The sequence below is a fragment of the Somniosus microcephalus genome, chromosome 13 (assembly GCF_052327205.1).
Source record: "Somniosus microcephalus isolate GS21.2 chromosome 13, FLI_Smic_1.0, whole genome shotgun sequence".
Lineage (NCBI taxonomy): Eukaryota > Metazoa > Chordata > Chondrichthyes > Squaliformes > Somniosidae > Somniosus > Somniosus microcephalus.
This window is the reverse complement of record NC_140999.1, coordinates 120,931,356-120,957,297: the sequence shown is the minus strand read 5'-3', so window position 1 is coordinate 120,957,297 and position 25,942 is coordinate 120,931,356. Positions and strand designations below refer to the sequence as shown.

The 25,942-nt window shown below is 46.1% G+C and overlaps 1 protein-coding gene across 2 annotated transcripts in view; it reads left to right on the top strand.

Annotated features, from left to right (window-relative positions):
• LOC147108572 (solute carrier family 12 member 5-like) overlaps positions 1-25,942 on the top strand; it is a 1,151,655-nt gene that overhangs the window by 1,048,007 nt on the left and 77,706 nt on the right. For both annotated transcript variants that reach the window (XM_086005249.1, XM_086005250.1), the window contains exons 10-12: positions 14,042-14,140; positions 17,421-17,478; positions 22,474-22,648. In XM_086005249.1, coding sequence (XP_085861375.1) covers positions 14,042-14,140; positions 17,421-17,478; positions 22,474-22,648 — 332 coding nt within the window. The remainder of the gene's footprint in view (positions 1-14,041; positions 14,141-17,420; positions 17,479-22,473; positions 22,649-25,942) is intronic.

The window sequence follows — 25,942 nt, the reverse complement described above, 5'->3', positions numbered from 1 at the left end:
GCTGCTGCAAAAGATGGTAGAATTGCTGCAGTCTCAGCTAACATGATGTGCTTCCTCTTGAGCTTTTTTTTACAAACACCTGGTTAAATGATATCTCAGTCATTTAAACAGGCTCCCCTGATGGCTCACAGGTTAAGCTCGTGAGTAGCTGAGCCGTATGGATCAGGAAGATCCCATGTTCAATCTGTTCTAAGCTACGAACATACAAAATTGATGGGCAGGAAAAGACCAGTTGGTCCATCAAGCCTGCCCCACGCTTTCTCCCTCCCTCCCCCTCACTGGCAGCCATGTAATTTCCTGGGAGAAGCAAAAAAAGAGAAAAAACCCTGGGCCATAAGGGAAAAAACCTCTGGAACATTTCTCTCCGACCCTCCTCATGTTATCAAAACCAGTCCAGGAGATCGCATGGGCCAAGGGTCACCTATAAATACACACACCTTCTATATGATGAGACCGCTGCTCCAGTCACAAACCGTCGAGCTCCCTCTTGAAGACATGCAGAGAGTCAGCACACTGGCCAACAACACATTCCAGAGGCCCACTACTCTCTGGGAAAAGAAGAACCGCCCAACATCCAGCCTATTCCTACTCTTACCTAGTTTAAACAAGTTAGTTGATATCAGGTGTGATTGTCATTAGGGTAACTGGCCTCAGCATAACTGGGTTAGAAAGGCAAAGATTGGTCAGGTTTCCCATTCTTTTCCATTCAGTACCCAGTCACCCCTGCTGAAAAAGTGCCTGTGTGATCACAAGCACGGGCTTGGCTCTGGTGCTCTCTGCAGTTGAATAGCCTGTCGATCTCACTGTCTAGACTACCTGGAATAAGAATTCTCACTTGGCCACGGTAATGGAGGGTAATAGGCATCCAGGAAAACATATCCAAGCACACAGTCCGCATCTTTAGGACAGAAGCGCAGAGCAGAAAACATTGACAGAATGAAATATTTTTTTAATGAAACAACATTTTCTAAGAATCATTGAATAACTTTGTTACTGTAGCACATTGACACTCAGGCACTAGAGAGTGCAGATCAACGTACAGAGTTAGAAGTATCAGTGACTACACAGACACTTTATTCGTAACACCACACTCACTTGTTAACCTGTTTCCTATACAAGACCTACAACTAGTGACACCCAATTATAGAGAGCAGCTTCCTGCGCCTGGGCACAGCAAATATCGGAAATTCAGGTGGATCAAAGTGCATGCAGGCTTGTTTACAGGAATATATATACAGACCCAGTAAAATCTTCCCTTATAATTCTATTACCTATTAAACCCATGTACACACAAATAAAAGTTATGCACAGGAGTATCTCCTGTTGTGTCCGTCAGTAGTAAGACACAGACTGCAGGAGAACGGTACAACAGGTGTTTACTCAACGTGGCTCACTCTGGAACTGACTGTACAGATTACTACTCAGGGCTATATACAGGTGTGGTCACTGCCGGTACTACAGTATACATGAGCTGTAAAAAGTAGTTCCCCCCCTTAAAGGTACATACATTACAATTCCTCCCCTTTTAGATTAACAGTACCATAACACTCATTTAACAATTAAATATCAACTAATTACAATTAACACTTTTAACATGCAACATTAGCTGAAAATAGTCCATTTATATATTCAGTCTTTGGGGAGGCTTCCTGGTCCTTTCTGGATAGCGCCTTTCCCGAGTGTCTCGCTCTTGGTGCGGAGGCGATTCTGGCACCCTGTCGCCAGTTGGGTCATCAGCTTCCGATGCTACTGTTTCTGGGGTAGATGTGACCTGTACGTCGGGTTCCTCAGCAGGTATGTATGGGCGCGGCATGGGGTTGACTTGTTCCTGTAACTCTAGGATCTGGTCAGCATGGCGTCTCACGATGTTCTCCCCAACGTCCACTGTGTACATTAGTGGGCCCTGCCGTGTGCATATCGTTCCTGGCTGCCATTTTTCTGTTCGGTAGTCACGGGCCAAGACTGGTTGCCCTACATTGAAGCTCCTTGTTGGCTTCTCATGGATGTGCTGGAATTGCTTACTCTCAACATCTCTTCGTACGTTTGGTCTGAGCAAATCCAGGCGAGATCTTAACCTTCGGTTAAAGAACATCATGGCCGGGGCCTGGTTGGTGACTGCATGTGTCGCATTCCGGTAGGCGAACAGGAAATTGTCCACCTTATGCTGCAGTGGAATGTTGTCATTGTACATAGCCTTTATTGCCTTCTTAAAGGTTTGTACGAACCTCTCATCCAATCCATTTGTGGCTGGATGATATGTGGCAGATGTGTAATGCCTTACCCCATTCTTCTGCATAAACCGCCGGAACTCTTCGGACACAAACTGTGGTCCGTTATCGGAGCAAATCTGTTCTGGCAAGCCGTTCCTGGCAAAAATGGTCCATAGGACTGCAATAGTTTTCTCCGTGGTGGTGGAGGATATTTTGATGACCTCAGGCCATTTCGAGTGCGCATCCACGGCTATTAAAAACATTGAGTCCATGAATGGACCAGCAAAATCAATATGCACCCGTTGCCATGGAGATGAGGGCCATTCCCATGGGTGTAGAGGGGCATGTGGTGGTGCATTTTTGACTTTCTGGCATCCTGAGCAGCTCTTGGTCAGGTCCTCGATTTGTTTTTCGATTCCCGGCCACCACACATAAGCCCTGGCAAGGCTTTTCATTTTTACCCCTCCCAGATGACCCTCATGAAGCTCATTGAGCACTCTATCCCTTAACTTGGGTGGAATTGCCACTCGGGATCCACACATCAAGGTCCCCCGGCACACTGACAGCTGTTCTCTTCTTGTCCAGAATGCTGGCAACAGTGAGTCGCCATGTGCTGGCCATCCCTTCACCGTCAAATCATATACCCGAGACAGTGTCGGGTCATTTCGGGTTTCCTTTTCTATACGAGCGTTAGTTACCGGTAGGTATTCAATTATAGTCGAATGTAATATTTCGACAGGATCCACTGCTGGTGCTTCCTCCGCAGTAGGCAGTGGCAGGCGTGATAGCCCACCAGCATTTCCATGCTGTTTCGTGCCCTTATATTCAATCTCATAGTGGTGCGCCCCTAGAAAGAGTGACCATCTTTGTAGTCGTTGCGCAGTCATCACCGGAACGCCCTTCTTTGGATTAAAAATGGAGACAAGAGGCTGGTGGTCAGTCAGCAAGGTGAATTTCTGCCCGTGCAGATAGTGATTGAACTTTTTCACTCCCCACACTAGGCTGAGGGCCTCCCTGTCAATCTGGGCGTAGTTACGCTCGGCTGAGGTTAGTGATCGTGACGCAAAGGCTATTGGCCTCTCTGAGCCGTCCAAGAATTTGTGCGACAGCACCGCTCCAATGCCGTAGGGTGACTCATCACACGCCAACCGAATTGGTAGTGCTGGGTTGAAATGGGCCAATACCTCTTTCGATGTAATTAGTGTTTTGCTCTTCTGGAAAGCTCGTTTACATTCGTCACTCCACTTCCATGGCACTCCAGGTTGCAGTAGGGTGTTCAGTGGGTGTAGTATTGTAGTCAAATTTGGCAAGAACTTATGGTAGTAGTTTACCAGCCCGAGGAACGACCTCAGTTGTGACACGTTTTCCGGTGCTGGAGCCTTGACTACTGCCTCAATCTTTTCTGGGGACTTATGTAACCCCTCTTTATCGATAACGTGGCCACAATACGAGATCTGTTTTTTAAAAAACTCGTATTTGGGGCGGTTAGCTCGGAGCCCATATTCCTTCAATCTAGTGAGCACCTGCTCCAGGTTGGCGAGGTGATCACTGTCATTTTCGCCCGTGACCAGGATGTCGTCCAAATAACACTGGGTCCCTGGGATCCCTTGCAGGACTTGTTCCATTGCCCTTTGCCAAATAGCCGGAGCTGATGCTACCCCGAATACCAGCCGGTTGTATTGGTAGAGACCTTTATGGGTGTTGATTGTGAGGTATTTTTTTGATGCTTCTTCTACCTCCATTTGCAGATACGCCTGGGCCAGATCAATCTTAGTGAAGCATTTCCCTCCAGATAGCGAGGTGAAAATATCTTCAATCCGTGGAAGTGGATATTGCACGGTGTGAAGGACCGGGTTCACTGTTACCTTAAAGTCCTCACAGATGCGAACATTCCTTGGTTCCCCAGGTGTGCTGCTCAACGACTTTTTCATCACAGGGACGATGGGTGTAGCCTACTCACTCCAGTCTACCTTGGACAGTACTCCTGAATGTTCCAAACTCTCCAACTCTGCTTCGACGGCTGGGCGGATCCCATAAAGTACCGGTCTGGCCTTAAAAAATTTTGGGCTTGCGTTTTCTTCGATTTTAATTGTTGCTGTCATGCCTTTTAGTGTTCCGAGTCCTTGCTGGAACACTTCTTGCGCGTCGGTTAGGATCTTTGACAGTCGCCCAGGTGTGACGTCGTCATCCTTTTTGGCAGCCACAGTCAGTGCTTGTATGGAATGCCAATCCAGCTGTATTTTCCGGATCCATTCACGTCCCAGTAATGGTGGTCCTCCATCTTGCAATACATACAGGTCTAGTTTTGGTGTTTCCTTACCGTTATATATAATGGTCACCCTTATTTTTCCTTTGGGGTAGACTTTTTGCCCCGTGTACGTCTTCAAAATAATTTTTGTGTCTCTCAAGGGTATGTGTGAGAATAGCCGCTCGTAGCCCCGTCGGTTTATGACTGTTAGGGCTGATCCTATGTCCAATTCCATTTTTACCTGGACTCCTGCTATCTTCGGAGTGACCCAAATGGTTCAGTGATCCTCCATTTTGATCACATTATGTAGTTTCAGACAACTCAGCTCCCTGTTTTCGGAGTCGGTATCACTCTTTTGTTCGTCTGAACTATTCTCCGTCACCTTATGTACCTTCTTGTACTTTTCTTTTGGAGATTTCTTATTGCTGGTTTTCTTTCCCGACCTGCAGACTCGTGCTATGTGTCCTACTTTTCCACACTGTCTGCACACTTTGTCTTTGAATTAGCAATCATTGTGGTCGTGTGTTGTTCTGCCGCAGCGATAGCACTTCTCTGTTCCATATGACATTTCGTTTGTGCCATATTCTTGCGGTCTCTGTTGTATCTCTGCAGCGCCCCGTGCGGCTGCTTCATATGATACCGCAATGCTGAAAGCCTTTTCCAGCGTAAGGTCCTTTTCAGATAAAAGCCGTTTCTGGGTTCCTTCACTTTGAAGCCCACACACAAACTTGTCCCTTAAGGTATCTGCCAGTCCCGTTCCAAACTGGCAGTGTTTCGATAGCTTGCGCAGTTCTGTTAAATATTCAGCATTGCTTTCATCCTTATGCTGGTTCCTTTTGTGAAACTTGAATCTTTCTGCTATCAGCAGCGGTGTGGGGTTTAAATGTTCCTGTAGTATCGTCACTATGTCTCCAAAACTCTCTTCCACTGGCTTCGCTGGGGTTACTAGATTTCGTAATAAGCCATACGTCTTTGCACCCATTAAATTTAACAATACCGGCGCTTTCTTGTTATTTGACACCTCATTTGCCTTGCAGTATACCTCTATTCGTTTGACATATGTAGTCCAATCTTTGACTTTATTGTCAAATGCGGTGATACTGCCACTCTTCGGCATTTTGGGTGTGGTTTACAATGGCTTAAAATGGCATCTCCCGCGCTTTCCTTCCTCCCCCGCTGCTGCCAACGCCGCTCTCGGCGGTCCTCGTGGCAATGGCGGCGCCCTGTAGGTTTCGCGCGCTTCTCCTGCACTACTGCCAACGCCGCTCTCGGCGGTCCTCGTGGCAATGGCAGCGCCTCGCGGGTTTCTGCGCGTCTCTCTCCCTCTCCTCGACGCTGCTCAGCCCCTGAACACTGGCTGCGCCCTGTGCGCTCTGCCCTCTCTCTCTCCCGTCGACGCTGTTCGGCCCTTTGCTGTGCCGCTCGGTCGGGCTCTAGCCTGCCGCTGTCCGGGAAGGGTCTGCGCACTACCTGTTGCCAGTCCGTTTCGCTGGACCACCGTGACTGGAAAGCCAAGCCTGGCTCTCAACAGCCTCCCCCGCAATTCTCGAGTCTCTGCTGGATGACTGGGCGGTTGCCCGTGGTCGACGCCCGTGTCTCTGGCCTTGACCTCCAATCTACTGGTCTCCAGGAACGAATCCCTGGGAGGTGATGCAGAGTTGCAGGTAGGATCGAATTTGCCTCGTCGCCAATGTTGTGTCCGTCAGTAGTAAGACACAGACTGAAGAGAACGGTACAACAGGTGTTTACTCAACGTGGCTCACTCTGGAACTGACTGTACAGATTACTACTCAGTGCTATATACAGGTGTGGTCACTGCCGGTACTACAGTATACATGAGCTGTAAAAAGTAGTTCCCCCCTTAAAGGTATATACATTACATCTCCCATGTTCAGACTTCAGTTTTAAGATGCCCACTGCCCCACTGTCTACTATGGTCTGATGTAAATACCTAAGGGAAGTAAATAACAACAGGCAAAGCAATTCTGGAACTTCTCCCTGACGCCTGCAAGTATTCATACAGGAACTCTAGAATATCAGTCTCACGCTAGAGTCCCCAGCCGTCCACACATGACATTGCTGCAGATCAAGCAGGACTTGAGTCGTACAGTTGCAGTGTATTTGATCAACTATGTGTGCGACCTTCAATCTCTTTCTCAGCTAGACATTTTGCCAGTATCTTATTCAGGGTCTAACATGGCCTTAATGGGATTGAAGTGTGTATATGCTGAGATGATCAAATACATCACTGAATACTTTGGGGAACAACCAGTATTTACAAAGAATATCCCTCGGGAGATTAAATGGTTGGGTGGAATCCACAGTAAAGTAGATTGTGAATGTTTATGCAAAAAGTGGGTTGTACACAGTCTGTGTAAGGAGTGGGTTGTACACAGTCTGTGGAAGGAGTGGGTTGTACAGGGTCTGTGTAAGGAGTGGGTTTTACACAGTCTGTGGAAGGAGTGGGTTGTACACAGTCTGTGTAAGGAGTGGGTTTTACACAGTCTGTGTAAGGAGTGGGTTGTACACAGTCTGTGTAAGGAGTGGGTTGTACAGGGTCTGTGTAAGGAGTGGGTTTTACACAGTCTGTGGAAGGAGTGGGTTGTACACAGTCTGTGGAAGGAGTGGGTTGTACACAGTCTGTGGCAGGAGTGGGTTGTACAGGGTCTGTGTAAGGAGTGGGTTGTACAGGGTCTGTGTAAGGAGTGGGTTGTACACAGTCTGTGTAAGGAGTGGGTTGTACAGGGTCTGTGTAAGGAGTGGGTTGTACAGGGTCTGTGTACGGAGTGGGTTGTACACAGTCTGTGTAAGGAGTGGGTTGTACAGGGTCTGTGGAAGGAGTGGGTTGTACACAGTCTGTGGAAGGAGTGGGTTGTACACAGTCTGTGTAAGGAGTGGGTTTTACACAGTCTGTGTAAGGAGTGGGTTGTACAGGGTCTGTGGAAGGAGTGGGTTGTACACAGTCTGTGGAAGGAGTGGGTTGTACACAGTCTGTGGAAGGAGTGGGTTGTACACAGTCTGTGTAAGGAGTGGGCTGTACAGGGTCTGTGGAAGGAGTGGGTTGTACACAGTCTGTGTAAGGAGTGGGTTGTACACAGTCTGTGTAAGGAGTGGGTTTTACACAGTCTGTGTAAGGAGTGGGTTGTACACAGTCTGTGGAAGGAGTGGGTTGTACACAGTCTGTGGAAGGAGTGGGTTGTACACAGTCTGTGGAAGGAGTGGGTTGTACACAGTCTGTGGAAGGAGTGGGTTGTACACAGTCTGTGTAAGGAGTGGGTTGTACACAGTCTGTGTAAGGAGTGGGTTGTACACAGTCTGTGTAAGGAGTGGGTTGTACACAGTCTGTGTAAGGAGTGGGTTGTACACAGTCTGTGGAAGGAGTGGCTTGTACACAGTCTGTGGAAGGAGTGGGTTGTACACAGTCTGTGGAAGGAGTGGGTTGTACAGGGTCTGTGTAAGGAGTGGGTTTTACACAGTCTGTGTAAGGAGTGGGTTGTACACAGTCTGTGTAAGGAGTGGGTTGTACAGGGTCTGTGTAAGGAGTGGGTTTTACACAGTCTGTGGAAGGAGTGGGTTGTACACAGTCTGTGGAAGGAGTGGGTTGTACACAGTCTGTGGCAGGAGTGGGTTGTACAGGGTCTGTGTAAGGAGTGGGTTGTACAGGGTCTGTGTAAGGAGTGGGTTGTACACAGTCTGTGTAAGGAGTGGGTTGTACAGGGTCTGTGGAAGGAGTGGGTTGTACACAGTCTGTGGAAGGAGTGGGTTGTACACAGTCTGTGTAAGGAGTGGGTTTTACACAGTCTGTGTAAGGAGTGGGTTGTACAGGGTCTGTGGAAGGAGTGGGTTGTACACAGTCTGTGGAAGGAGTGGGTTGTACACAGTCTGTGGAAGGAGTGGGTTGTACACAGTCTGTGTAAGGAGTGGGTTGTACACAGTCTGTGTAAGGAGTGGGTTTTACACAGTCTGTGTAAGGAGTGGGTTGTACACAGTCTGTGTAAGGAGTGGGTTGTACACAGTCTGTGGAAGGAGTGGGTTGTACACAGTCTGTGGAAGGAGTGGGTTGTACACAGTCTGTGGAAGGAGTGGGTTGTACACAGTCTGTGGAAGGAGTGGGTTGTACACAGTCTGTGGAAGGAGTGGGTTGTACACAGTCTGTGTAAGGAGTGGGTTGTACACAGTCTGTGGAAGGAGTGGGCTGTACACAGTCTGTGGAAGGAGTGGGTAAGAATCATAGAATCATAGAATGGTTACAGCATGGAAGAAGGCCATTCGGCCCGTCAAGCCCATGCCAGCTCTCTGCAAGAGCACTTCAGCTAGTCCCACTCCCCCGCCCTTTCCCCGTAGCCCTGCAAATTTCTTTCCTTCAGGTACTTAACCAACTCCCTTTTGAAAGCCGTGATCGAGTCTGCCTCCACCACCCTTTCAGGCAGTGCATTCCAGATCCTAACCACTCACTGCATAAAAAAGTTTTTCCTCATGTCACCTTTGGTTATTTTGCCAATCACCGTAAATCTGTGTCCTCTGGTTCTCGACCCTTCTGTCAGTGGGAACAGTTTCCCTCTATCTACTCTGTCCAGACACCTCATGACTTTGAACACCTCTATCAAATTTTCTCTCAATCTTTTCTGCTACAAGGAGAACAACCCCAGCTTCTCCAATCTATCAACATAACTGAAGTCCCTCATTCCTGAAATAATTCTCGTAAATCTTTTCTGCATCCTCTCTAAGGCCTTCACATCCTTCGTAAAGTGCGGTGCCCAGAATTGGGCCGAACCAGTGTTTTATACAGGTTCATCATAATTTCCACACTTTTGTACCTATGGGGGCTAAATTCAGTTGTTTTGCGCCTCCCGTTAGCACCCTAAGAGGGCGCTAACGGGGCACAATCAACTAGTGCCTGGGCGCAGCACCGTTAATGCCTCCTGCGAAATTCAGCGGGAGGTTAGTGGCAGCGCTAACCATTAGCGCCACACGGCGCTGCGCCGCCACCAATGACATCATTGCCATGCGCAGCGCCCTGCTTGGGCCCTGGCTGTAATCTTGGATGGTGCCCCCCGACTTACCGCCGGACGCTATGTCCGACGGAGTCAGAGGGGCCTACCTGCGACCGGGGCAGCATTAGTTAAAGGGGAAGTGGCGGGCGGCCATTTTTGCTGCTGGCCGCTTGCCAGCACCTGCCCCCGGCCCCCGTGAAGCCCCGCCCCCCCCTATTTCGGTTGTACAGTGTCTGTGGAAGGAGTGGGCTGTACACGGTCTGTGTGTGGACGGACTGGGCTGTACACGGTCTGTGTGTGGACGGAGTGGGCTGTACACGGTCTGTGTGTGGAAGGAGTGGGCTGTACATGGTCTGTGTGTGGACGGAGTGGGCTGTACACGGTCTGTGTGTGGAAGGAGTGGGCTGTACACAGTCTGTGTGTGGACGGACTGGGCTGTACACAGTCTGTGTGTGGAAGGAGTGGGCTGTACACAGTCTGTGTGTGGACGGACTGGGCTGTACACGGTCTGTGTGTGGAAGGAGAGGGCTGTACATGGTCTGTGTGTGGACAGAGTGGGCTGTACACAGACTGTGTGTGGAAGGCATGGGCTGTACAGTCTGTGTGGAAGGAGTGGGCTGTACACGGTCTGTGTGTGGACGGAGTGGGCTGTACACAGTCTGTGTGTGGAAGGAGTGGGTTGTACACGGTCTGTGTGTGGAAGGAGTGGGTTGTACACGGTCTGTGTGTGGACGGACTGGGCTGTACGCAGTCTGTGTGTGGAAGGAGTGGGCTGTACACGGTCTGTGTGTGGAAGGAGTGGGCTGTACACAGTCTGTGTGTGGACGGACTGGGCTGTACACGGTCTGTGTGTGGACGGAGTGGGTTGTACACGGTCTGTGTGTGGAAGGAGTGGGCTGTACACGGTCTGTGTGTGGAAGGAGTGGGCTGTACACGGTCTGTGTGTGGAAGGAGTGGGCTGTACACGGTCTGTGTGTGGAAGGAGTGGGCTGTACACGGTCTGTGTGGAAGGAGTGGGCTGTACATGGTCTGTGTGTGGAAGGAGTGGGCTGTACACAGTCTGTGTGTGGAAGGAGTGGGCTGCACACGGTCTGTGTGTGGAAGGAGTGGGCTGTACACAGTCTGTGTGTGGACGGACTGGGCTGTACACGGTCTGTGTGTGGACGGAGTGGGTTGTACACGGTCTGTGTGTGGAAGGAGTGGGCTGTACACGGTCTGTGTGTGGAAGGAGTGGGCTGTACACAGTCTGTGTGTGGAAGGAGTGGGCTGTACATGGTCTGTGTGTGGAAGGATTGGGTTGTACATGGTCTGTGTGGAAGGAGTGGGCTGTACACGGTCTGTGTGTGGAAGGAGTGGGCTGTACACGGTCTGTGTGTGGAAGGAGTGGGCTGTACACGGTCTGTGTGGAAGGAGTGGGCTGTACACGGTCTGTGTGGAAGGAGTGGGCTGTACACGGTCTGTGTGGAAGGAGTGGGCTGTACATGGTCTGTGTGTGGACGGACTGGGCTGTACACGGTCTGTGTGGAAGGAGTGGGCTGTACACGGTCTGTGTGGAAGGAGTGGGCTGTACACGGTCTGTGTGGAAGGAGTGGGCTGTACACGGTCTGTGTGGAAGGACTGGGCTGTACACGGTCTGTGTGGAAGGAGTGGGCTGTACACGGTCTGTGTGTGGAAGGAGTGGGTTCAGTCACCAATTGGTTTCCTCTCATCCTTTGTCTCTTATGTTCATGTGCCCTTCATTAATTTCAATGGGAATCTGGTCCACATAAAAACTTCTGGATTATTACTGACTAGTTAACGCTTTAATTGCTGTCCTGGCTCTTGTTTTGTACATCTACATTCTGGTAATAAGAACAGGGTGCTCCAGCTTGTAGATATCTCCATTAGTACTGCTACAAGGAGATGAAGTTGTGGGCTGCAGGAATTAGCGTCTGTCTGTAGTACAACAATGCTCTTACAAATTCCCCAAATTACTCACAGATTAGTTCCCTCTTTTTCCACATTCCTGGGCAAGATGGACAGACGTGGTGATATAAATGTGATGGAACTCACAGGATTGTTGTTGGTAGGAAGCGAACGTGTTTCGGAATTTTTTTGACCTTTTTTCCACCAAAAGAATTTCAAAAAATAGAGATACTTTTAAATGTTGGGTTTTTAAAGCAAAGTCTAGTCACACATGTGTTTTTTTTAAAGCGCTACGGTGTTTAAAATGCTAATGAGCTAAATTTTGATGCTGTTTCTCCATAGACTGTAAATAATAAGCAATTCACTAGCCTGTCTCAGCAATCAATAAGCACCTCATACTCATTGGGCAGGATTTTCATTGGGCCGTGGAGTCGGGATTGGAGGCGTGTGGGGGGTTAAAATCCCGAAATCAGGAGTCCCGACCCCATCCCGCACCCAAACCCGCCTTCATGCCAGTTTCGAAGGAGGCGGGTACCCACCCCGCACTGGGACCCGCCTACCCGAGGCGGGAAGGGATTAGTGCCAATTAACTGCCTGTTAACAGGTAGTTAACAGGCAGTTTTTAGCCTAATCCCTATTTTTAAGGTTGAAGTGTGGGATCCCGACGGCTCCAAACCACGCCAAGTTAGAAGAGTCGGGCCGTCGGGTTGAAGGACTTGGAGGGGTTGAGATGTCGGTGTTCAGGTGAGTGATGTGTGCATGAGTGCAAAGGTAAGTGTGTTTGGTGTGTCTAAAGTGATTAAAGAAGTTTTACATACCTTTTCTTACCTTTTCAGCCTTCCTTCCTTTAGGTCTTGGGAGTCCCTCATCTCACCGGCACAGAAAGCAGAATGGCTGCGAACTGTCAAAAGTGACAGCCTTCAGCTTACTGTGCAGGAGAGATTTCTAACTGAGCCTGTGGAGAAGGACTCATGTTAGAAGTAAGACTGTCAGTGTTTGACAGCTTCAAACAGCTGTGAAACGCTGATATTTCATCTGTCAAAACCTCTTGACAGATGAAATTTCAGTCTGTGACATCACCTGTTGCCGGGTGGCCCTTAATTGGCCTGCTGAGCCCGCTGGGTGGGCTCAACAAGGTCAATTAAGTTAAAATCGCGTGGATTGGCCGCATCTCTATGGAGGCGGGACTACAACCCCGAAAGTTGTAGTCCCACCTCCAACCCGACTCCTGAATGAAAATCCTGCCCATTGTGTAGGAAAGTATTCTGGTCTCTTCAGTTTGTGAACAGAAAGAGATAAAACAAACAGAGTCAGAGACGCAGGCAGTCAGTCAGGTCCAACAAAGGCTGTGAAACATGTCAGAGTTTTAAAGCAGAACACGGCAAGCTTTGGTCAGTCTTAGAAGTTCTCAATCGGGAGATTAGTGGAACCCACAGAGAAACAGCACAAACAGAGGTCTTTAAAATTATGAAAGGTTTTGATAGAGTAAATACGGAGAGAATGTTTCCACTTGTGGGGAAGAGTATAACTAGAGGACATCAATATAAGATAGTCACCAAGAAATCCAAAAGGGAATTCAGCAGAAACTTCTTTACCCAGAAAGTGGTGAGAATGTGGAACTCGCTACCAGAAGGAGTGGTTGAAGCGAATAGTATGGATGCATTTAAGGAGAGGCTAGACAAGCATATGAGGGAGAAGGGAATAGAGGGTTATGCTGATAGATTTAGATGAGGAAAGATGGGAGGAGGCTCGTGTGGAGCATAATCGCTGGCATGGACTGGTTGGGCCGAATGGCCTGTTTCTGTGTCGTATACCCTTTGTAATCCTATGTAATGTAAAACAGCTAAATATGGCCATTTGTGCTATTTCTCCAAGGTTTCTGCCAATCTTCCACAGAATTTATGGTGGGCGATCAGAAGAATCCTGTGGAAGTTCACCCATTTTGTTTAAATCAATATGACAACCCACTGATGTGGGAAAGGATAAAAAGTCATTATTTTGTATTATGAAAAAAGAAAAGTTGTACTGAGTGAATCCAATCATATCTGTAGCTCAGTATTTTCACCTGCTGTGAAATAAAGCAGATTAATGATTCGTATCTGGCCTCAACTTACCAGATATTTTCTCAGTTTTCCTTCAAAAGATTGAAGATGAAAATTTGTGATGGATATCCTGTTCAGATCACATGAGGATTCTGTTATTACACTATCATATAGTCGGATATTGGACAGTACGGGCACACTCTCAAACATAAGACAAGCGGCCACTTACAGGAGTAACTAACACCACTGTACCAAGAGAATATCTAAGGCAAGACCCTTATTTCGTAACAGAAGCCTTGAACTGGAGTAAAACTTCCCAACTTTTTCCTCCATGGTGCTTTTATTCTGTATTCGCGCAATAAACAGTCACCCCAGAATGTGGCAGAAAATTAGCATTTCACTCAAGTTATGGAGTGACTATTTCTTGTGCAAATGCAGGTTTGCTTTCTTTTTCTATCTTTACATTCCTTAATTTTCCTTTCCCAAACAATGTTTCCCTTAATGGAGGGCTTGTTAATTCAGCTCCTGAGCAAATGGGAGCCTGAGGAAATTTGTTTTGAGATACAAAGGCTCAAATCACTGCCAGCTTGCGCAGATATTACAAAGATGTTCACTGTAATTTATTCTTTATATTTCTTTCAGGAATCATGGCTGGTTCAAATAGATCTGGAGACCTCAGGGATGCCCAGAAGTCTATTCCAATTGGTACAATCATGGCAATTGCAACAACGTCTGCAGTCTGTATCCTTTTTCCTCTCAATATATAACTTAGCCAACCTGCTCCTAATAAGATAATTAAGTGATAACTTTCAACATATTGCAAAGCATTAAATGGCTCCCACATGGTTATTAGGCACAGAAGCTGACAAGCAAGGATTTTATAATAAGTATGTATGGAGGCTGCTTAATGCTGGGAATATTAAATTAATTAGAGTTATGACTGAGATAAAAAGGAATACTCTGAAATGAGACATTAAAAATTATTGTTTCGCTTACCTTATATGAAATTTAATACAGATCTTTCTACTGACGGTTTTCTTGTAGATGCAGTCGTAGTATTTTAAATATCTGCATTGCATGTCAATGACCTTCCATTCACCGAAGCAACAAGAATCCAAAATGGCACTGGAGCACCAAGCTATCTCTCTTCCTGACCTACTGTCTTCCCATAGAAACCGTGCAGCTTGCTGGCCAGCTGAATATAGCATGTTGAAACTATGTGATCTATAGATCTATATTTTTACAGTGGATGTAATGGAGTTTGCCTTATGCTACTCAGATTATTACTGAGAATACAGTAAAGCCAAACACACAATGTGCAGAAGGAAGCAAAATAATACCTATCCAGCAATTGGTTTCAGGGACGGTCTACAGAAGAGAATGCTGTTACGCTCTACAAGGTCATTTTTGTGCACAGTGAGTCAGAGTAGGACCAATAGTTAAGACAAGACCAAGAGACTGGATGCATAAAGGTGCGAATGCTTTACATTTTTCACTTTCATGATTTTTAATATTTTCTAGTCTGTCTTTTATTTCTTGTTAGGTGTTCTTAGCCCCAGCACTAGAGAAGTCATCAGTGCTTTTTTTTGTATTCTTAAACAAAGATGGACAGTAGACACAGCAGTGGTAAAGCACAGTGACACTAATGCCCATAAACCCACAGCAGTGACCTCCTGATCTCATCCATCTGCCAGAAGAAGAAGTCAAGCAGAACTGATGTTCTTTCCCATAGCAAGGGGGTGATGTCTCCCTAGGCTGCTCTTGCTCATCCTCCAGATAGCCATGATACTACAGATACATTTCTATGGCATAGTATGCTATGCAGCTGACAATCCCAAGTTATACTTCTGGCTGTGCCTTGCTGTGAGTTACAGAGCACAGCAATGACGGAGCACTACACATGCACGGAAATCTGTTTCCAAATGCTGCAGCAATGCTAAAGTGGTAGTGTATTGCCTGCCCTACTTGACAGTTACAGAATGCTGTTATCAAGCAGACCTTGTTGTCTTTGCAACCATAGTGTGGGGATGGCGAGGGGAAAGCAGAAAAAATGCCTAAATAATGGGTATCCAGGCCCTTACCTTCTGCTCTGCTTCTAACATCCTATTTTGACACCAATGCCAGCTGTAAGACAAGTGGCAGAGCATAAAGTACATGGGAATACTGTACAATAAAACTGCAGCTACATGGCTGCAGTGGTGGATGTGAGGTGGGGGGCATGGGGAGGCACGTAGTGTCAAGTCATGATGCTCCGGCCATCATGGTGTGGGACAAGCTTGATGAACCAGTTGGTCTTTTCCTGCCCATCAATTTTGTACATTCATAATTGTTCATCCCCCCAGTAAAAAAAACACAGTAAGGTAGATTTTCTGATTGGGTTTCTAACTGAGCATTAGTCATGTGTTGCGCTAGAAGCATCTGCTCAAATGTTGGTGTGCTGATCCCCCCCTCCCTACCCCCTGATTTTATGGGGTCAGTGTCACTTACACAATGTGGGAAATCTCCCAGCACATACTGGACTAGTCGTTAGGAGCTTTCAGGATAAATTTTGTGGAAGCAGCACTTTAAGGGGTGACAGATAAATTGAAAGTAACAAAGTCACTTAATGGTAAGTGGACGCATATGGGGATAACATTATTAGCCTTTCCAAAGGTTGCTAGCAGTGTTCCCCCTAGGGTGCACGGCCACACATCAATCGGGAGGTCCCACGCAGGCCGCTTACAAGCTGCTCCCATTGGACAATGCTGCCCAGCAAATTTAAAGGGACTGTGCACAAAAAAAAATTAGAGGGAACATTGGTTGCTAGTATTTTTATTTGAATATTTCACTCTTTGCAAAGGCTGTCTCAAGAACAAAACTGCCTGGCAGAAGCCAATGGCTGGCACAATATATGCAGAGACAGGTTGCCAAGTCTGTTGCCAAGTGGTGTCACATCAGAGCACTCCAACTCCCTGTTTGATGGCTGGTGAAGTGGTGTTGATACAGAATGAGCTGGTGGTGTTGGCCCTGTTTGCCACTCCAGGGCAGCACCCACCCCCACCCACCTTATAGACATCTTTACAGCATGCTTGGAAGGAGGCAGAGAAAGAGGACTTGAGGTCACAGCTGACCATTATTTTCACCAGTAGTTTCAGCGCTTTGGTGCATGTTAGTCACAGGAGGCCTCCCCACAGATGGTACAGCTCTGCGTCTGGCTGTAAAGCAAATTTTGCAATGATCACGAGGTGTCTCGCTGCCCGTAAATGTGGATGGCAGGTGGCTGCCGTCTGCCTCTCATGTAGCCTGACTAGACTGGCATCCTTCCATTCATCCTCCTTTTCTTCCAAAGAATGGAGAACCCACTGGCCCGATATCATTGATGTACAAAAAAACATTGCAAAGCCTCCTGAACAACTAAATATAAACAGGAAATAAACAAAAAAAAGAGCAGGTAAAAAGGTTTGGATATAGCCTTAAAATGCTGCTATAAATCTTACAATCGGGCTCTTGAAATGTATTCCCGTAGACAGCACACTTTAGCCACCTTGCACGCTCATTTAATATGGGCGAATAGATGACTAAGCGTGCAAGGCTTATGGAAATTTTGGGGAATTGGTGTGCACCAGCTAAATGGTGTCATTGGTGCCTAATTTTAATATAATTGCAAACTACCGAGCACCTCTGGCACCAGAATTGGATGGATGGTAGATGCAAGCGATACCTGCCCATTGTTTCCAATGAGTTACACCTACTTTACACCCATTAAATCAGGCATTACTGTTCATAAAATAAATCCTAATGTATTTGCATTGCATTTGCACTATATTTATCACTAGTGCTGTAAATAAGAGAATTAAATGTATTTAGTTTATAAAAGCGTCATTTTTGATCCTGTGAAGGGCTGTAGATTTGATAGGTGCTTTTTTTCTGCACCTATCATTTGAACTTTGATACCTGACCAATGATTGGATTTTTTATTTTAGTGATAAACTCCATACTGTCTGGATCTGAAACTGTTTTAATCCTTCATAACCCATCACAGATGTCTCCACTATCATTCTCTTTGGGGCATGTATTGAAGGTGTGGTACTCAGAGACAAGTAAGTACACTTTTTTCACTGCTGATAAACTATGCAGCAAAGGAACTGAACGTACACAGTCACGCGATACGATGTATCTTCAGCTTTCCTCTTCACTGCCAATTTTCCTATTTAATTCCTTCTTAATCTGAAATGAGGAGGAATTTCTTCACCCAGAGAGTGGTGAACCTGTGGAATTCTCTGCCACAGAGGGCGGTGGAGGCCAGTTCATTAAATATACTCAAGAAAGAGTTGGATATATTTCTTAAGGCTAAAGTGATCAAGGGATATGGGGAGAAGGCAGGGACAGGGTACTGAATTTGGATGATCAGCCATGATCTCATTGAATGGCGGAGCAGGCTCGAAGGGCCGAATGGCCTACTCCTGCTCCTATCTTCTATGTTTCTATGTTTTAATCCCTCAGCACACGGTAGTTAAAGAACAAGTCAAGGCTCCATCACACTTGTCACATGCATTCCCCAGTGTGTGAGTTAGGCCGGGGCAGTAGTAGAGGCTACAGCTGGCCTCAATACTCCTGGGCCAGGAGGGGGGAAAATAAGTTGGTGCTCTTGACCCTCAATGCTAGTCTGAGACCTCTTAGGAAAAGTACATATAGAATCATACAGTGCAGAAGGAGCCTGTACCGGCTCTTTGAAAGAGCTATCCAATTAGTCCCACTCCCCTGCTCTTTCCCCATAGCCCTGCAAATTTTTCCTTTTCAAGTATATATCCAATTCCCTTTTGAAAGTTATCATTGAATCTGCTTCCAGCACCCTTTCAGGCAGTGCATTCCAGAATGTATGGGTTTCAGTTGAGAACAGAAGGAGTAGGAGTGTTTCCCCCCCAGCACCCCCCCCAAGCTCCCCCCGTCCAGCATACCCTCCCTCCCCCATACAAAGACCTCCGGGGTCAGGGATTGGGAACACCTTCCCTGTGATATTGGATCGGACACCCCCCCCAGGATCGGATTCCCCCAGCCCCAAGGTCAGGGACCAGATTCCCCCTGGGATCAGACACGTCCCCCCAGGGTTGGGGACCAAACACCCTGCCCCCAGGATCAGATCCCCCCCTCCTGTGGTCGGGGATCGAACCTACCTGCTCCTCCGGCCTGCTTCAGAGTGCTCCCCGCCCGACTGGAATCCAAGCCTGTCAATCTGGCTGACTTCTGGGTGGGGAACCTGTCGGGGAGAAAAGACGCAACCCTGACTCCCCGGTTTCCCGTGCGAAACTCTACCCCGCCCCGGCTACGCAACCTGCCTCTGTTAATATCCAGGATATCCTGTCGCATACATGGAGCAGATCTGTGTACTCCTGACAACTTTAAGATTTTTTAGTTGCTCTCAGGATATGGGCAACACTGGCAAGACAGTGTTTATTGTGCGCCCCGAGCTGCCCTAAGGGCATTAAGAGTCAACCACATATTGAATTCAAATTCACAACTTAACATGAATTGTTTTTCAAAGCAGATCACTGGGCTGCTGCCTACACCATACCCAGTAGGCTACCGTACCCATGTCTTTAACATCTGCTATTCTATTTTGTAATGAAGAGCTGAGAACTATTTAGTGTAGTAGCGGAAGCATGGATTGAAAAAAATATTTAAGATCACTCAAACTTTCCAGGGCACAAGAACACCTTTTCTGAAATCTTCTGTAGAGTTTTCTGGGCCTTTTCTTCAGTGTAATTTTTGACCACATTTAGTCACATTTTCCACTATTTCTTTTGTAAAAAAAATGACTTATTTTCCAGTATGCGAAGTGTAAAACAAATTGGCTGCATCTAGGCTCTGGAGATTATCCATCGGGGTCCCAAAAGCAAAAAATATTGGCTGCTTAAAGTAATATTATCTCAAAGAGTATTATTTAAATGGTCATAGATTAGGAAACGTTGATGTACAAAGGGACCTGGGTGTCCTTGTACACCAGTTACTGAAAGCAAACATGCAGGTGCAGCAAGCAGTTAGGAAGGCAAATGGTATGTTGGCCTTCATTGCAAGAGGATTTGAATACAGGAGCAAGGATGTCTTACTACAGTTGTACAGGGCCTTGGTGAGACCACACCTGGAGTACTGTGTGCAGTTTTGGTCTCCTTACCTAAGAAAGGATATACTTGCCATAGAGGGAGTGCAGCGAAGATTCACCAGACTGATTCCTGGGATGGCAGGACTGTCATATGAGGAGAGATTGGGTCGACTAGGCCTGTATTCACTAGAGTTTAGAAGAATGAGAGGGGATCTCATTGAAACGTATAAAATTCTGACAGGGCAAGACAGACTGGATGCAGGGAGGATATTTCCCCTGGCTGGGGGGTCTAGAATGAGGGGTCAGTCTCAGGATACGGGGTAGGACATTTAGGACTGAGATGAGGAGAAATGTCTTTACTCAGAGGGTGGTGAACCTGTGGCGTTCTCTACCACAGAAGGCTGTGAAGGCCAAGTCATTGAATATATTTAAGAAGGAGATAGATAGATTTCTAGACACAAAAGGCATCAAGGGATATGGGGAGAGAGCAGGAATATGGTATTGAGATAGAGGATCAGCCATGATCATATTGAATGGTGGAGCAGGCTCGAAGGGCCAAATGGCCTACTCCTGCTCCTATGTATCGTCGCTGCTCTCTGTTTTGCTGCCATCTTGGTATAGAGCATCTTTTCACCTTTAGCAGCATAATGCTGCCGCCATTTGAATCTCTGTACAGTCACTTGGTAAATTTAAAGTCATTGGAAGTTCATCCATATTCCCAATCTGTGACAGTTCGTATTAATGCCCTTTGCAGCACATATGGAAACTGTCCAATTTCATCTCCAGGTCTTTCAGCAGCTTCTGAAGGGTGAATGTTAGAAATGGTCCTTTTATCACTGTACTTGCTGACTGCACTTGCAGTGCTGCAGCCGAGACTCACTGTGGTTCGGATCCTGGTGAACTACTGTGCTTGCCAACTGCACTTGTCATCACAAGATAGATGGAGAAAAACAAAGCCATTCATCCCATCTTTGCTCATCCACCTAGAAAGAACCTACAGTTCTCTCAGCACAATCTTTTTGCCTCCACTACACTACCCTGCATTACATAGAAATTACAGCACTGAAGCAGGCCATTCGGCCCAACCAGCCTGCATTGGTGTATATCCTCCACACAAGTACTCGTCTTAATCCCACATGCCACTCAATTCCCATATCCCTTTATTCCCCTTTTCTTCAACCACCTATCTAACCTATTCTTAAATATTGACATGATCTCTGATAGTGCATTCCCCAGTCTCATAACCCTCTGTTTAACAAAGTTTCTCATTATCACAGCTGACCTAATATTGTCCCCATCCAGCCTCCACGCACATGTAATTCTGGCAGGGAGTACTGGACAACAATTGGGAGTTGGATCCCTGATTAATTAATCACTGCTTGTGAGAAGAAACACCTCGTGTCTGTCCTAATTTTCTTGGCATGTACCGCTATGTCCTATTTTTAATAGGGTTTCCACATTTACCTTTTCTATACTGATTCCTGTCTTGTAAAAGTCACCTCTCAGTCATCTCCTTTCAGGGCTGTAATGCTCAAGTTTTCCCAGGCGTTCCTCACAACTCAGTCGTGGGGATCAGCCTCGTGGCTCTTCTCTGCTGTGTCTCCAGGGCTTGAATGTCTTTTTGGTGTTTCGGTGATGAGAACTGGATACAGTCCTCCAGATGTGGTCTGACCAGTGCCCTACACCATTGAAGCTCAACTTTCTCCAACAGGTGCTTTATGTTGGGGTTGGACACAGCATTAGTAGTACATTAGTCAACCTAAAGCAGGAGGGCAGTGAATGAGAGCTGAACACAAAGCAAGCAACCTGAGTACAGTCAACAAGTACAGTGCTTATAAGGTCATTTCTGATCTTCCACGTTTTCTGTCACTTTAAAGCAAACATGACTGGGAAGAAGAAGGAAAGGCTGTTTAGGAATTAATTTCTGTGCAACATACCTCCCTGGATGCCTTAGGTTCTATGTTTATAGATAAAATAATCCCCTCACTTTAAATCCCAAACAGTGGTGTAATCTTCCAATCTTATATGGAGTATGTATGGAAGTCCACAAATCCAACAGCAATTGTCTCTATACAATGGCTGGAAGTCCCACCTTACCTGCACCGATTTTTTGGTGGAACCACGACAGGTGGCAGTGGGACATGGGTCGGGGACTCACCCTCCCTGGGTTTCCTGGCAGAAGACATTCAGTGCGTCCGCCCATGTATAGGCAGGCAAATTGAAATGATGTCCAAATAACAGAAATATACCATTAGGTGTATTTTCAGTCATTTGCTCCATAGCTTCCCCGGTGCTCAGCGGAACTATGGGTGGCAAAAGATCGCCTGCATAAGCTTTTCACACTTTTAAAATAAAATCCACAGCGGCCATTGGCAATACAATGCTGCGGCAATCCTCCATCCCCTCTCCACGTGGACTCTCTGGAAGACAACAAGGGGGTGGTAGGGTTGAAATTGTGGGGGATCATGAGACCCGCCACACGAAGATGCACCCTAATTCTGCAAAAAACTGAGTATCTGGGCTAGTTGACTCTGCAAAGTCTTCCTCACTAACATCTGGGGACTTGTGCCAAAATTGGGAGAGCTGTCCCACAGACTAGTCAAGCAACAGCCTGACATAGTCATACCTATCAGCCAATTAATTGATTAAATAACACAAGCAGTTAAGAGATTTTCCTGGAAGGGTAATCAAATAAAATAATATAAAATGGAAACAGAAAATTGCTGGTAATGTACAGAAGGTCTGCCAGCATATGTAAAGAGAAAAGGCAGGTTAATGTTTCGGTTCGGACCCTTCATCAGAACGGTAAAGTAAAAATAAAATCACGCATTTTGCATTCAACCAGAATCACAATCAATTGCAGGTTTGGTCCATTTTAAAGAGAGATTTTTTTACCATTATTATGCCTTACTGGGTAAAGCACATTGACACTAAATATCAAAACAATTGGAAGCATGTTGAGTTGCTTTGTAAATCTGAATGTTTGTTTTCCTAGATTTGGAGAGGCCGTGAATGGGAATCTTGTGATTGGTACGTTGTCCTGGCCATCTCCATGGGTCATTGTTATTGGTTCATTCTTCTCTACATGTGGCGCTGGTCTTCAGAGTCTGACAGGTGCCCCTCGTCTGCTGCAGGCCATCTCACGAGATGGGATCGTACCTTTCCTACGGGTATGTTTTTGCTGCTTTAGTTGTTTTCATCAGGGAAGAAGGAGGACAGTGTTGGAGAATGCAAAACAATGGGCTCTGTTAGAAGTGTGAAAATTGCATTTTGTTCAGGTTGGAGCTTGCAAACCAGCTTATCTCCCCGTCATGAGATAATTGGAAAAAACAGTGAGGTAGATTGAGCATTCAACATTAACTCTGGGACTAAAGGACCTTATGTAAATTGAGATAAAGTCACAGGCAGTTTGAAAAATTATGGGGAACATGCTGGAACTGTATCAAGGCTTGATTTGCTAATTTTTAGTTCCATGCAGATCTGTCAACAATTAACAGTACAGGAAACTTTGGTTTATCCGGAGGTTATATGTCCGGAATACTCGATCTAATGGCAAAAATCAGGAGCTGTTTTCTATATGTTTTTTTAGTTCTCGTTGCTTTTTTTTTCCCAGTCAAGCACTGAAAGGTCTGTAGCTATAGCAACAGCTTCAGCTACAGACGCTTGCAGCTGCAGCCACTATTTTGAAGCTGTTGCTAAGCAACAGGGTTTGTTGATTCACACGGAGCTTCTCAGTTCCCTATGTTTAAACATTAACTCTGGTATGTCCAGCACTTTTGATGTTACGGCACCAGCTCGGTCCCATCAGTGCCGGATATCAGAAAGTTTCCTGTACTTCAATACAAAAGTTTAAGCAGCACCATTCCTGATTCAACATCTTACCGGGGAAGGGGGATCAACCCAGCACTTATAATCTCTCCGCACCAGTCCCTGAATGCGAGGGCAGTGATAATCGGACTTACAGAAGAAAGACTAGAGTTAACTTTTCATTTCGATCTTATCTCCCTCCCCTTTAATGATAAACTTGTGATTGAAGATTCATCTGGTTATAAAGTACATGTTTCTGATTTAGCTACTCATAGCATGCAGAGTAAATCTTCCTCCCATAGAGAGAGTCTCAGGGCCAAAACAACATCCTCTAGCAGCAAATCAGTTAGTACAACAGTGCTTCATATCTTCTATGCATTAAGGCAGACAGGAGAGTTGACCGAGGAAACATGTGGAGTTGCTGGATCTAGTCTAATTGCCAGATACTTTGATTTGTGCACCACGAGCATTCCTGGGGGAAAAAAATCCAGTGACACACTACATGACAGAGGATCCCAAATGCGTCCAATGCTGCCTTGAGAACATCAGTGAGCATAGGTAATGGGATCGCTGTAGTCCACGACAATAGTAATTGGATGTGACAAGGCTACCAGCTATAGCCTTTACGCATCCTTTCTTACACTGATGTGGTGCTGAAATACTATTGTGGTCTTACTCTCTTGGCTACACTTCATCAAAATTTCATATATCTGAATTGAAGAGACAGACTCTCTTGAACTGTTGCTAATCTTCTGCTCTCTAAGCCTTGAGCATTCTGTGGCATATTTTGTACATACAATTGTGTAATGCAGTGGATTTCTGTAATACAATCTGACACTTGCCTCCACAGAAAAATCCATCTATTTTCACTGGGAACAGAAAGCTCTCAATTCCAAATTTTTTGTGTTTAAAAGAGCAAACTAACTTCCATCTAGCAGATATGCACATTTTTGGTGATTTGGTATTAGGGATACAAGGAAGTGGTAGGAAGTTAAAAAAAACTTTTTAAAAACTTATCTTTCTGGGCCTCTTTCACTTCCCCTCTGGGTTGAGCCTGGTGGGAAACTCACTGCGGCTTCCTTCCCACGCCACGGAGTTAAAATTGCAGTCAGTTCCCGAAGACATCATCAGGACCCGGCATACATATGTCAAAAAAGGACCCCGCCAGTTTTGGGCGGGTGTCCTTGCCGCCTGCTTAATTGAGCAGGTTAAAATCAGTAACCAGCAGCTCCAGCGGGGGTAAGTAACCGTGGTGATTTTAACTGCACACTTGCCTGGTTACTGCCGGGCGGGTAGGGTTGAAATCGCCCCCCTCATGTTAGATGAATTGAAATTTTACACAAAATGGGGGTAATTTTGACTTTATGCGATAGTGTAAAGTGGGTGATAACGAATCAGCTTTAGATCGCTCCTGATTTTTATTCCCGTTGAAATCAATGGGAGAGATGCAAATCGGGCTGCCGATTCACTATCGCCCGTTTTACATTATTGCACAAAGTCAAAATCTACTCCCAGTGTCTTCTGTCAGACTGCCTCAAACCAGCAGTTCCAAAGCAAGGTGATAGGAAGTGGCAGGACACCAATAATTGTACGGATGTCTTCCTTTATAACATTGAGGATTATATGGAAGTTCATTGGACACCTTTTTCAATTTTTGTTCTCACAATTGAGTATTTACATATCCTGATTCTCATCTGTTTTCAGCATATTCCAACTGATAGTGCACTCCCAAATCTCTCAATCCTGTGCAAACTGAGATCAGTTGGGACAAGGGCTCAGGAACCATGTCATATATGATAAGTCATTTGAAATTATGTATTTGACAGATACTAACGTATATGTCACAAGAGTCCAAGGGCCAGGAAACTATGAAGCTGTTAACTTCCTTCCCGCTCCCAATAATGCAACATTGAGATATGGGTTTTGAAATTACACTATGCAGATGTTAGTGTGCAAATGCCTAGTACAGGAAACTTTGTGTTATCCGGAGGCTAAATGTCCGGCAAGCTCGAGCCACCGGCAAAAATCAGGAGCCATTTTTTTCCTTTTCGTTGCTTTTTTTTTCCCACTGCAAGGTCTGTAGCTGTAAGGGGGGGCTTCTTTTAACTGATTTAAGGTAATTTACCTGGTCAGGCAGCTTTGCCTGCACTCTGACCAATTTCCAATAAACCAATTTTCAATCAGCGGTTTCGAATCGCTACCCCACCTTCCAGTTCTGACAAGAGGACTGAAAATTAATGATATATTAAAACGAACAAGTGGTTTTGATGTGAGAAAGTCAAACTTTTATTAAACTAAAGAAACTGCAGGCTTTCCAAACCCCACGGTTCTTGGCCAATGCTTTCTGTGGCAATTTTAAAACCTTTGTGATTGCCCAAACTCCAGGGAACGATTTTATTAAGATGTACTGTCTCAAGGTGTGTGAATATTTTCCACAGAATTCCTCGACTCCTGTGTTGTCCAGGTTCTTTCCATCTCAGAGCAGTCTTTTTGCGGTTGTAGGCACATTTTAAAACATTGTAGACAAGTCACATCACCCAATTCTTCGTCCACGATGTGGACCAATCTTTTCAATCTTCAGGGAAAAATAGAGAAAATTTTGCGACCCCTACATAGCTATAGCAACAGCTTCAGCTAGAGATGCTTGCAGCTGCAGC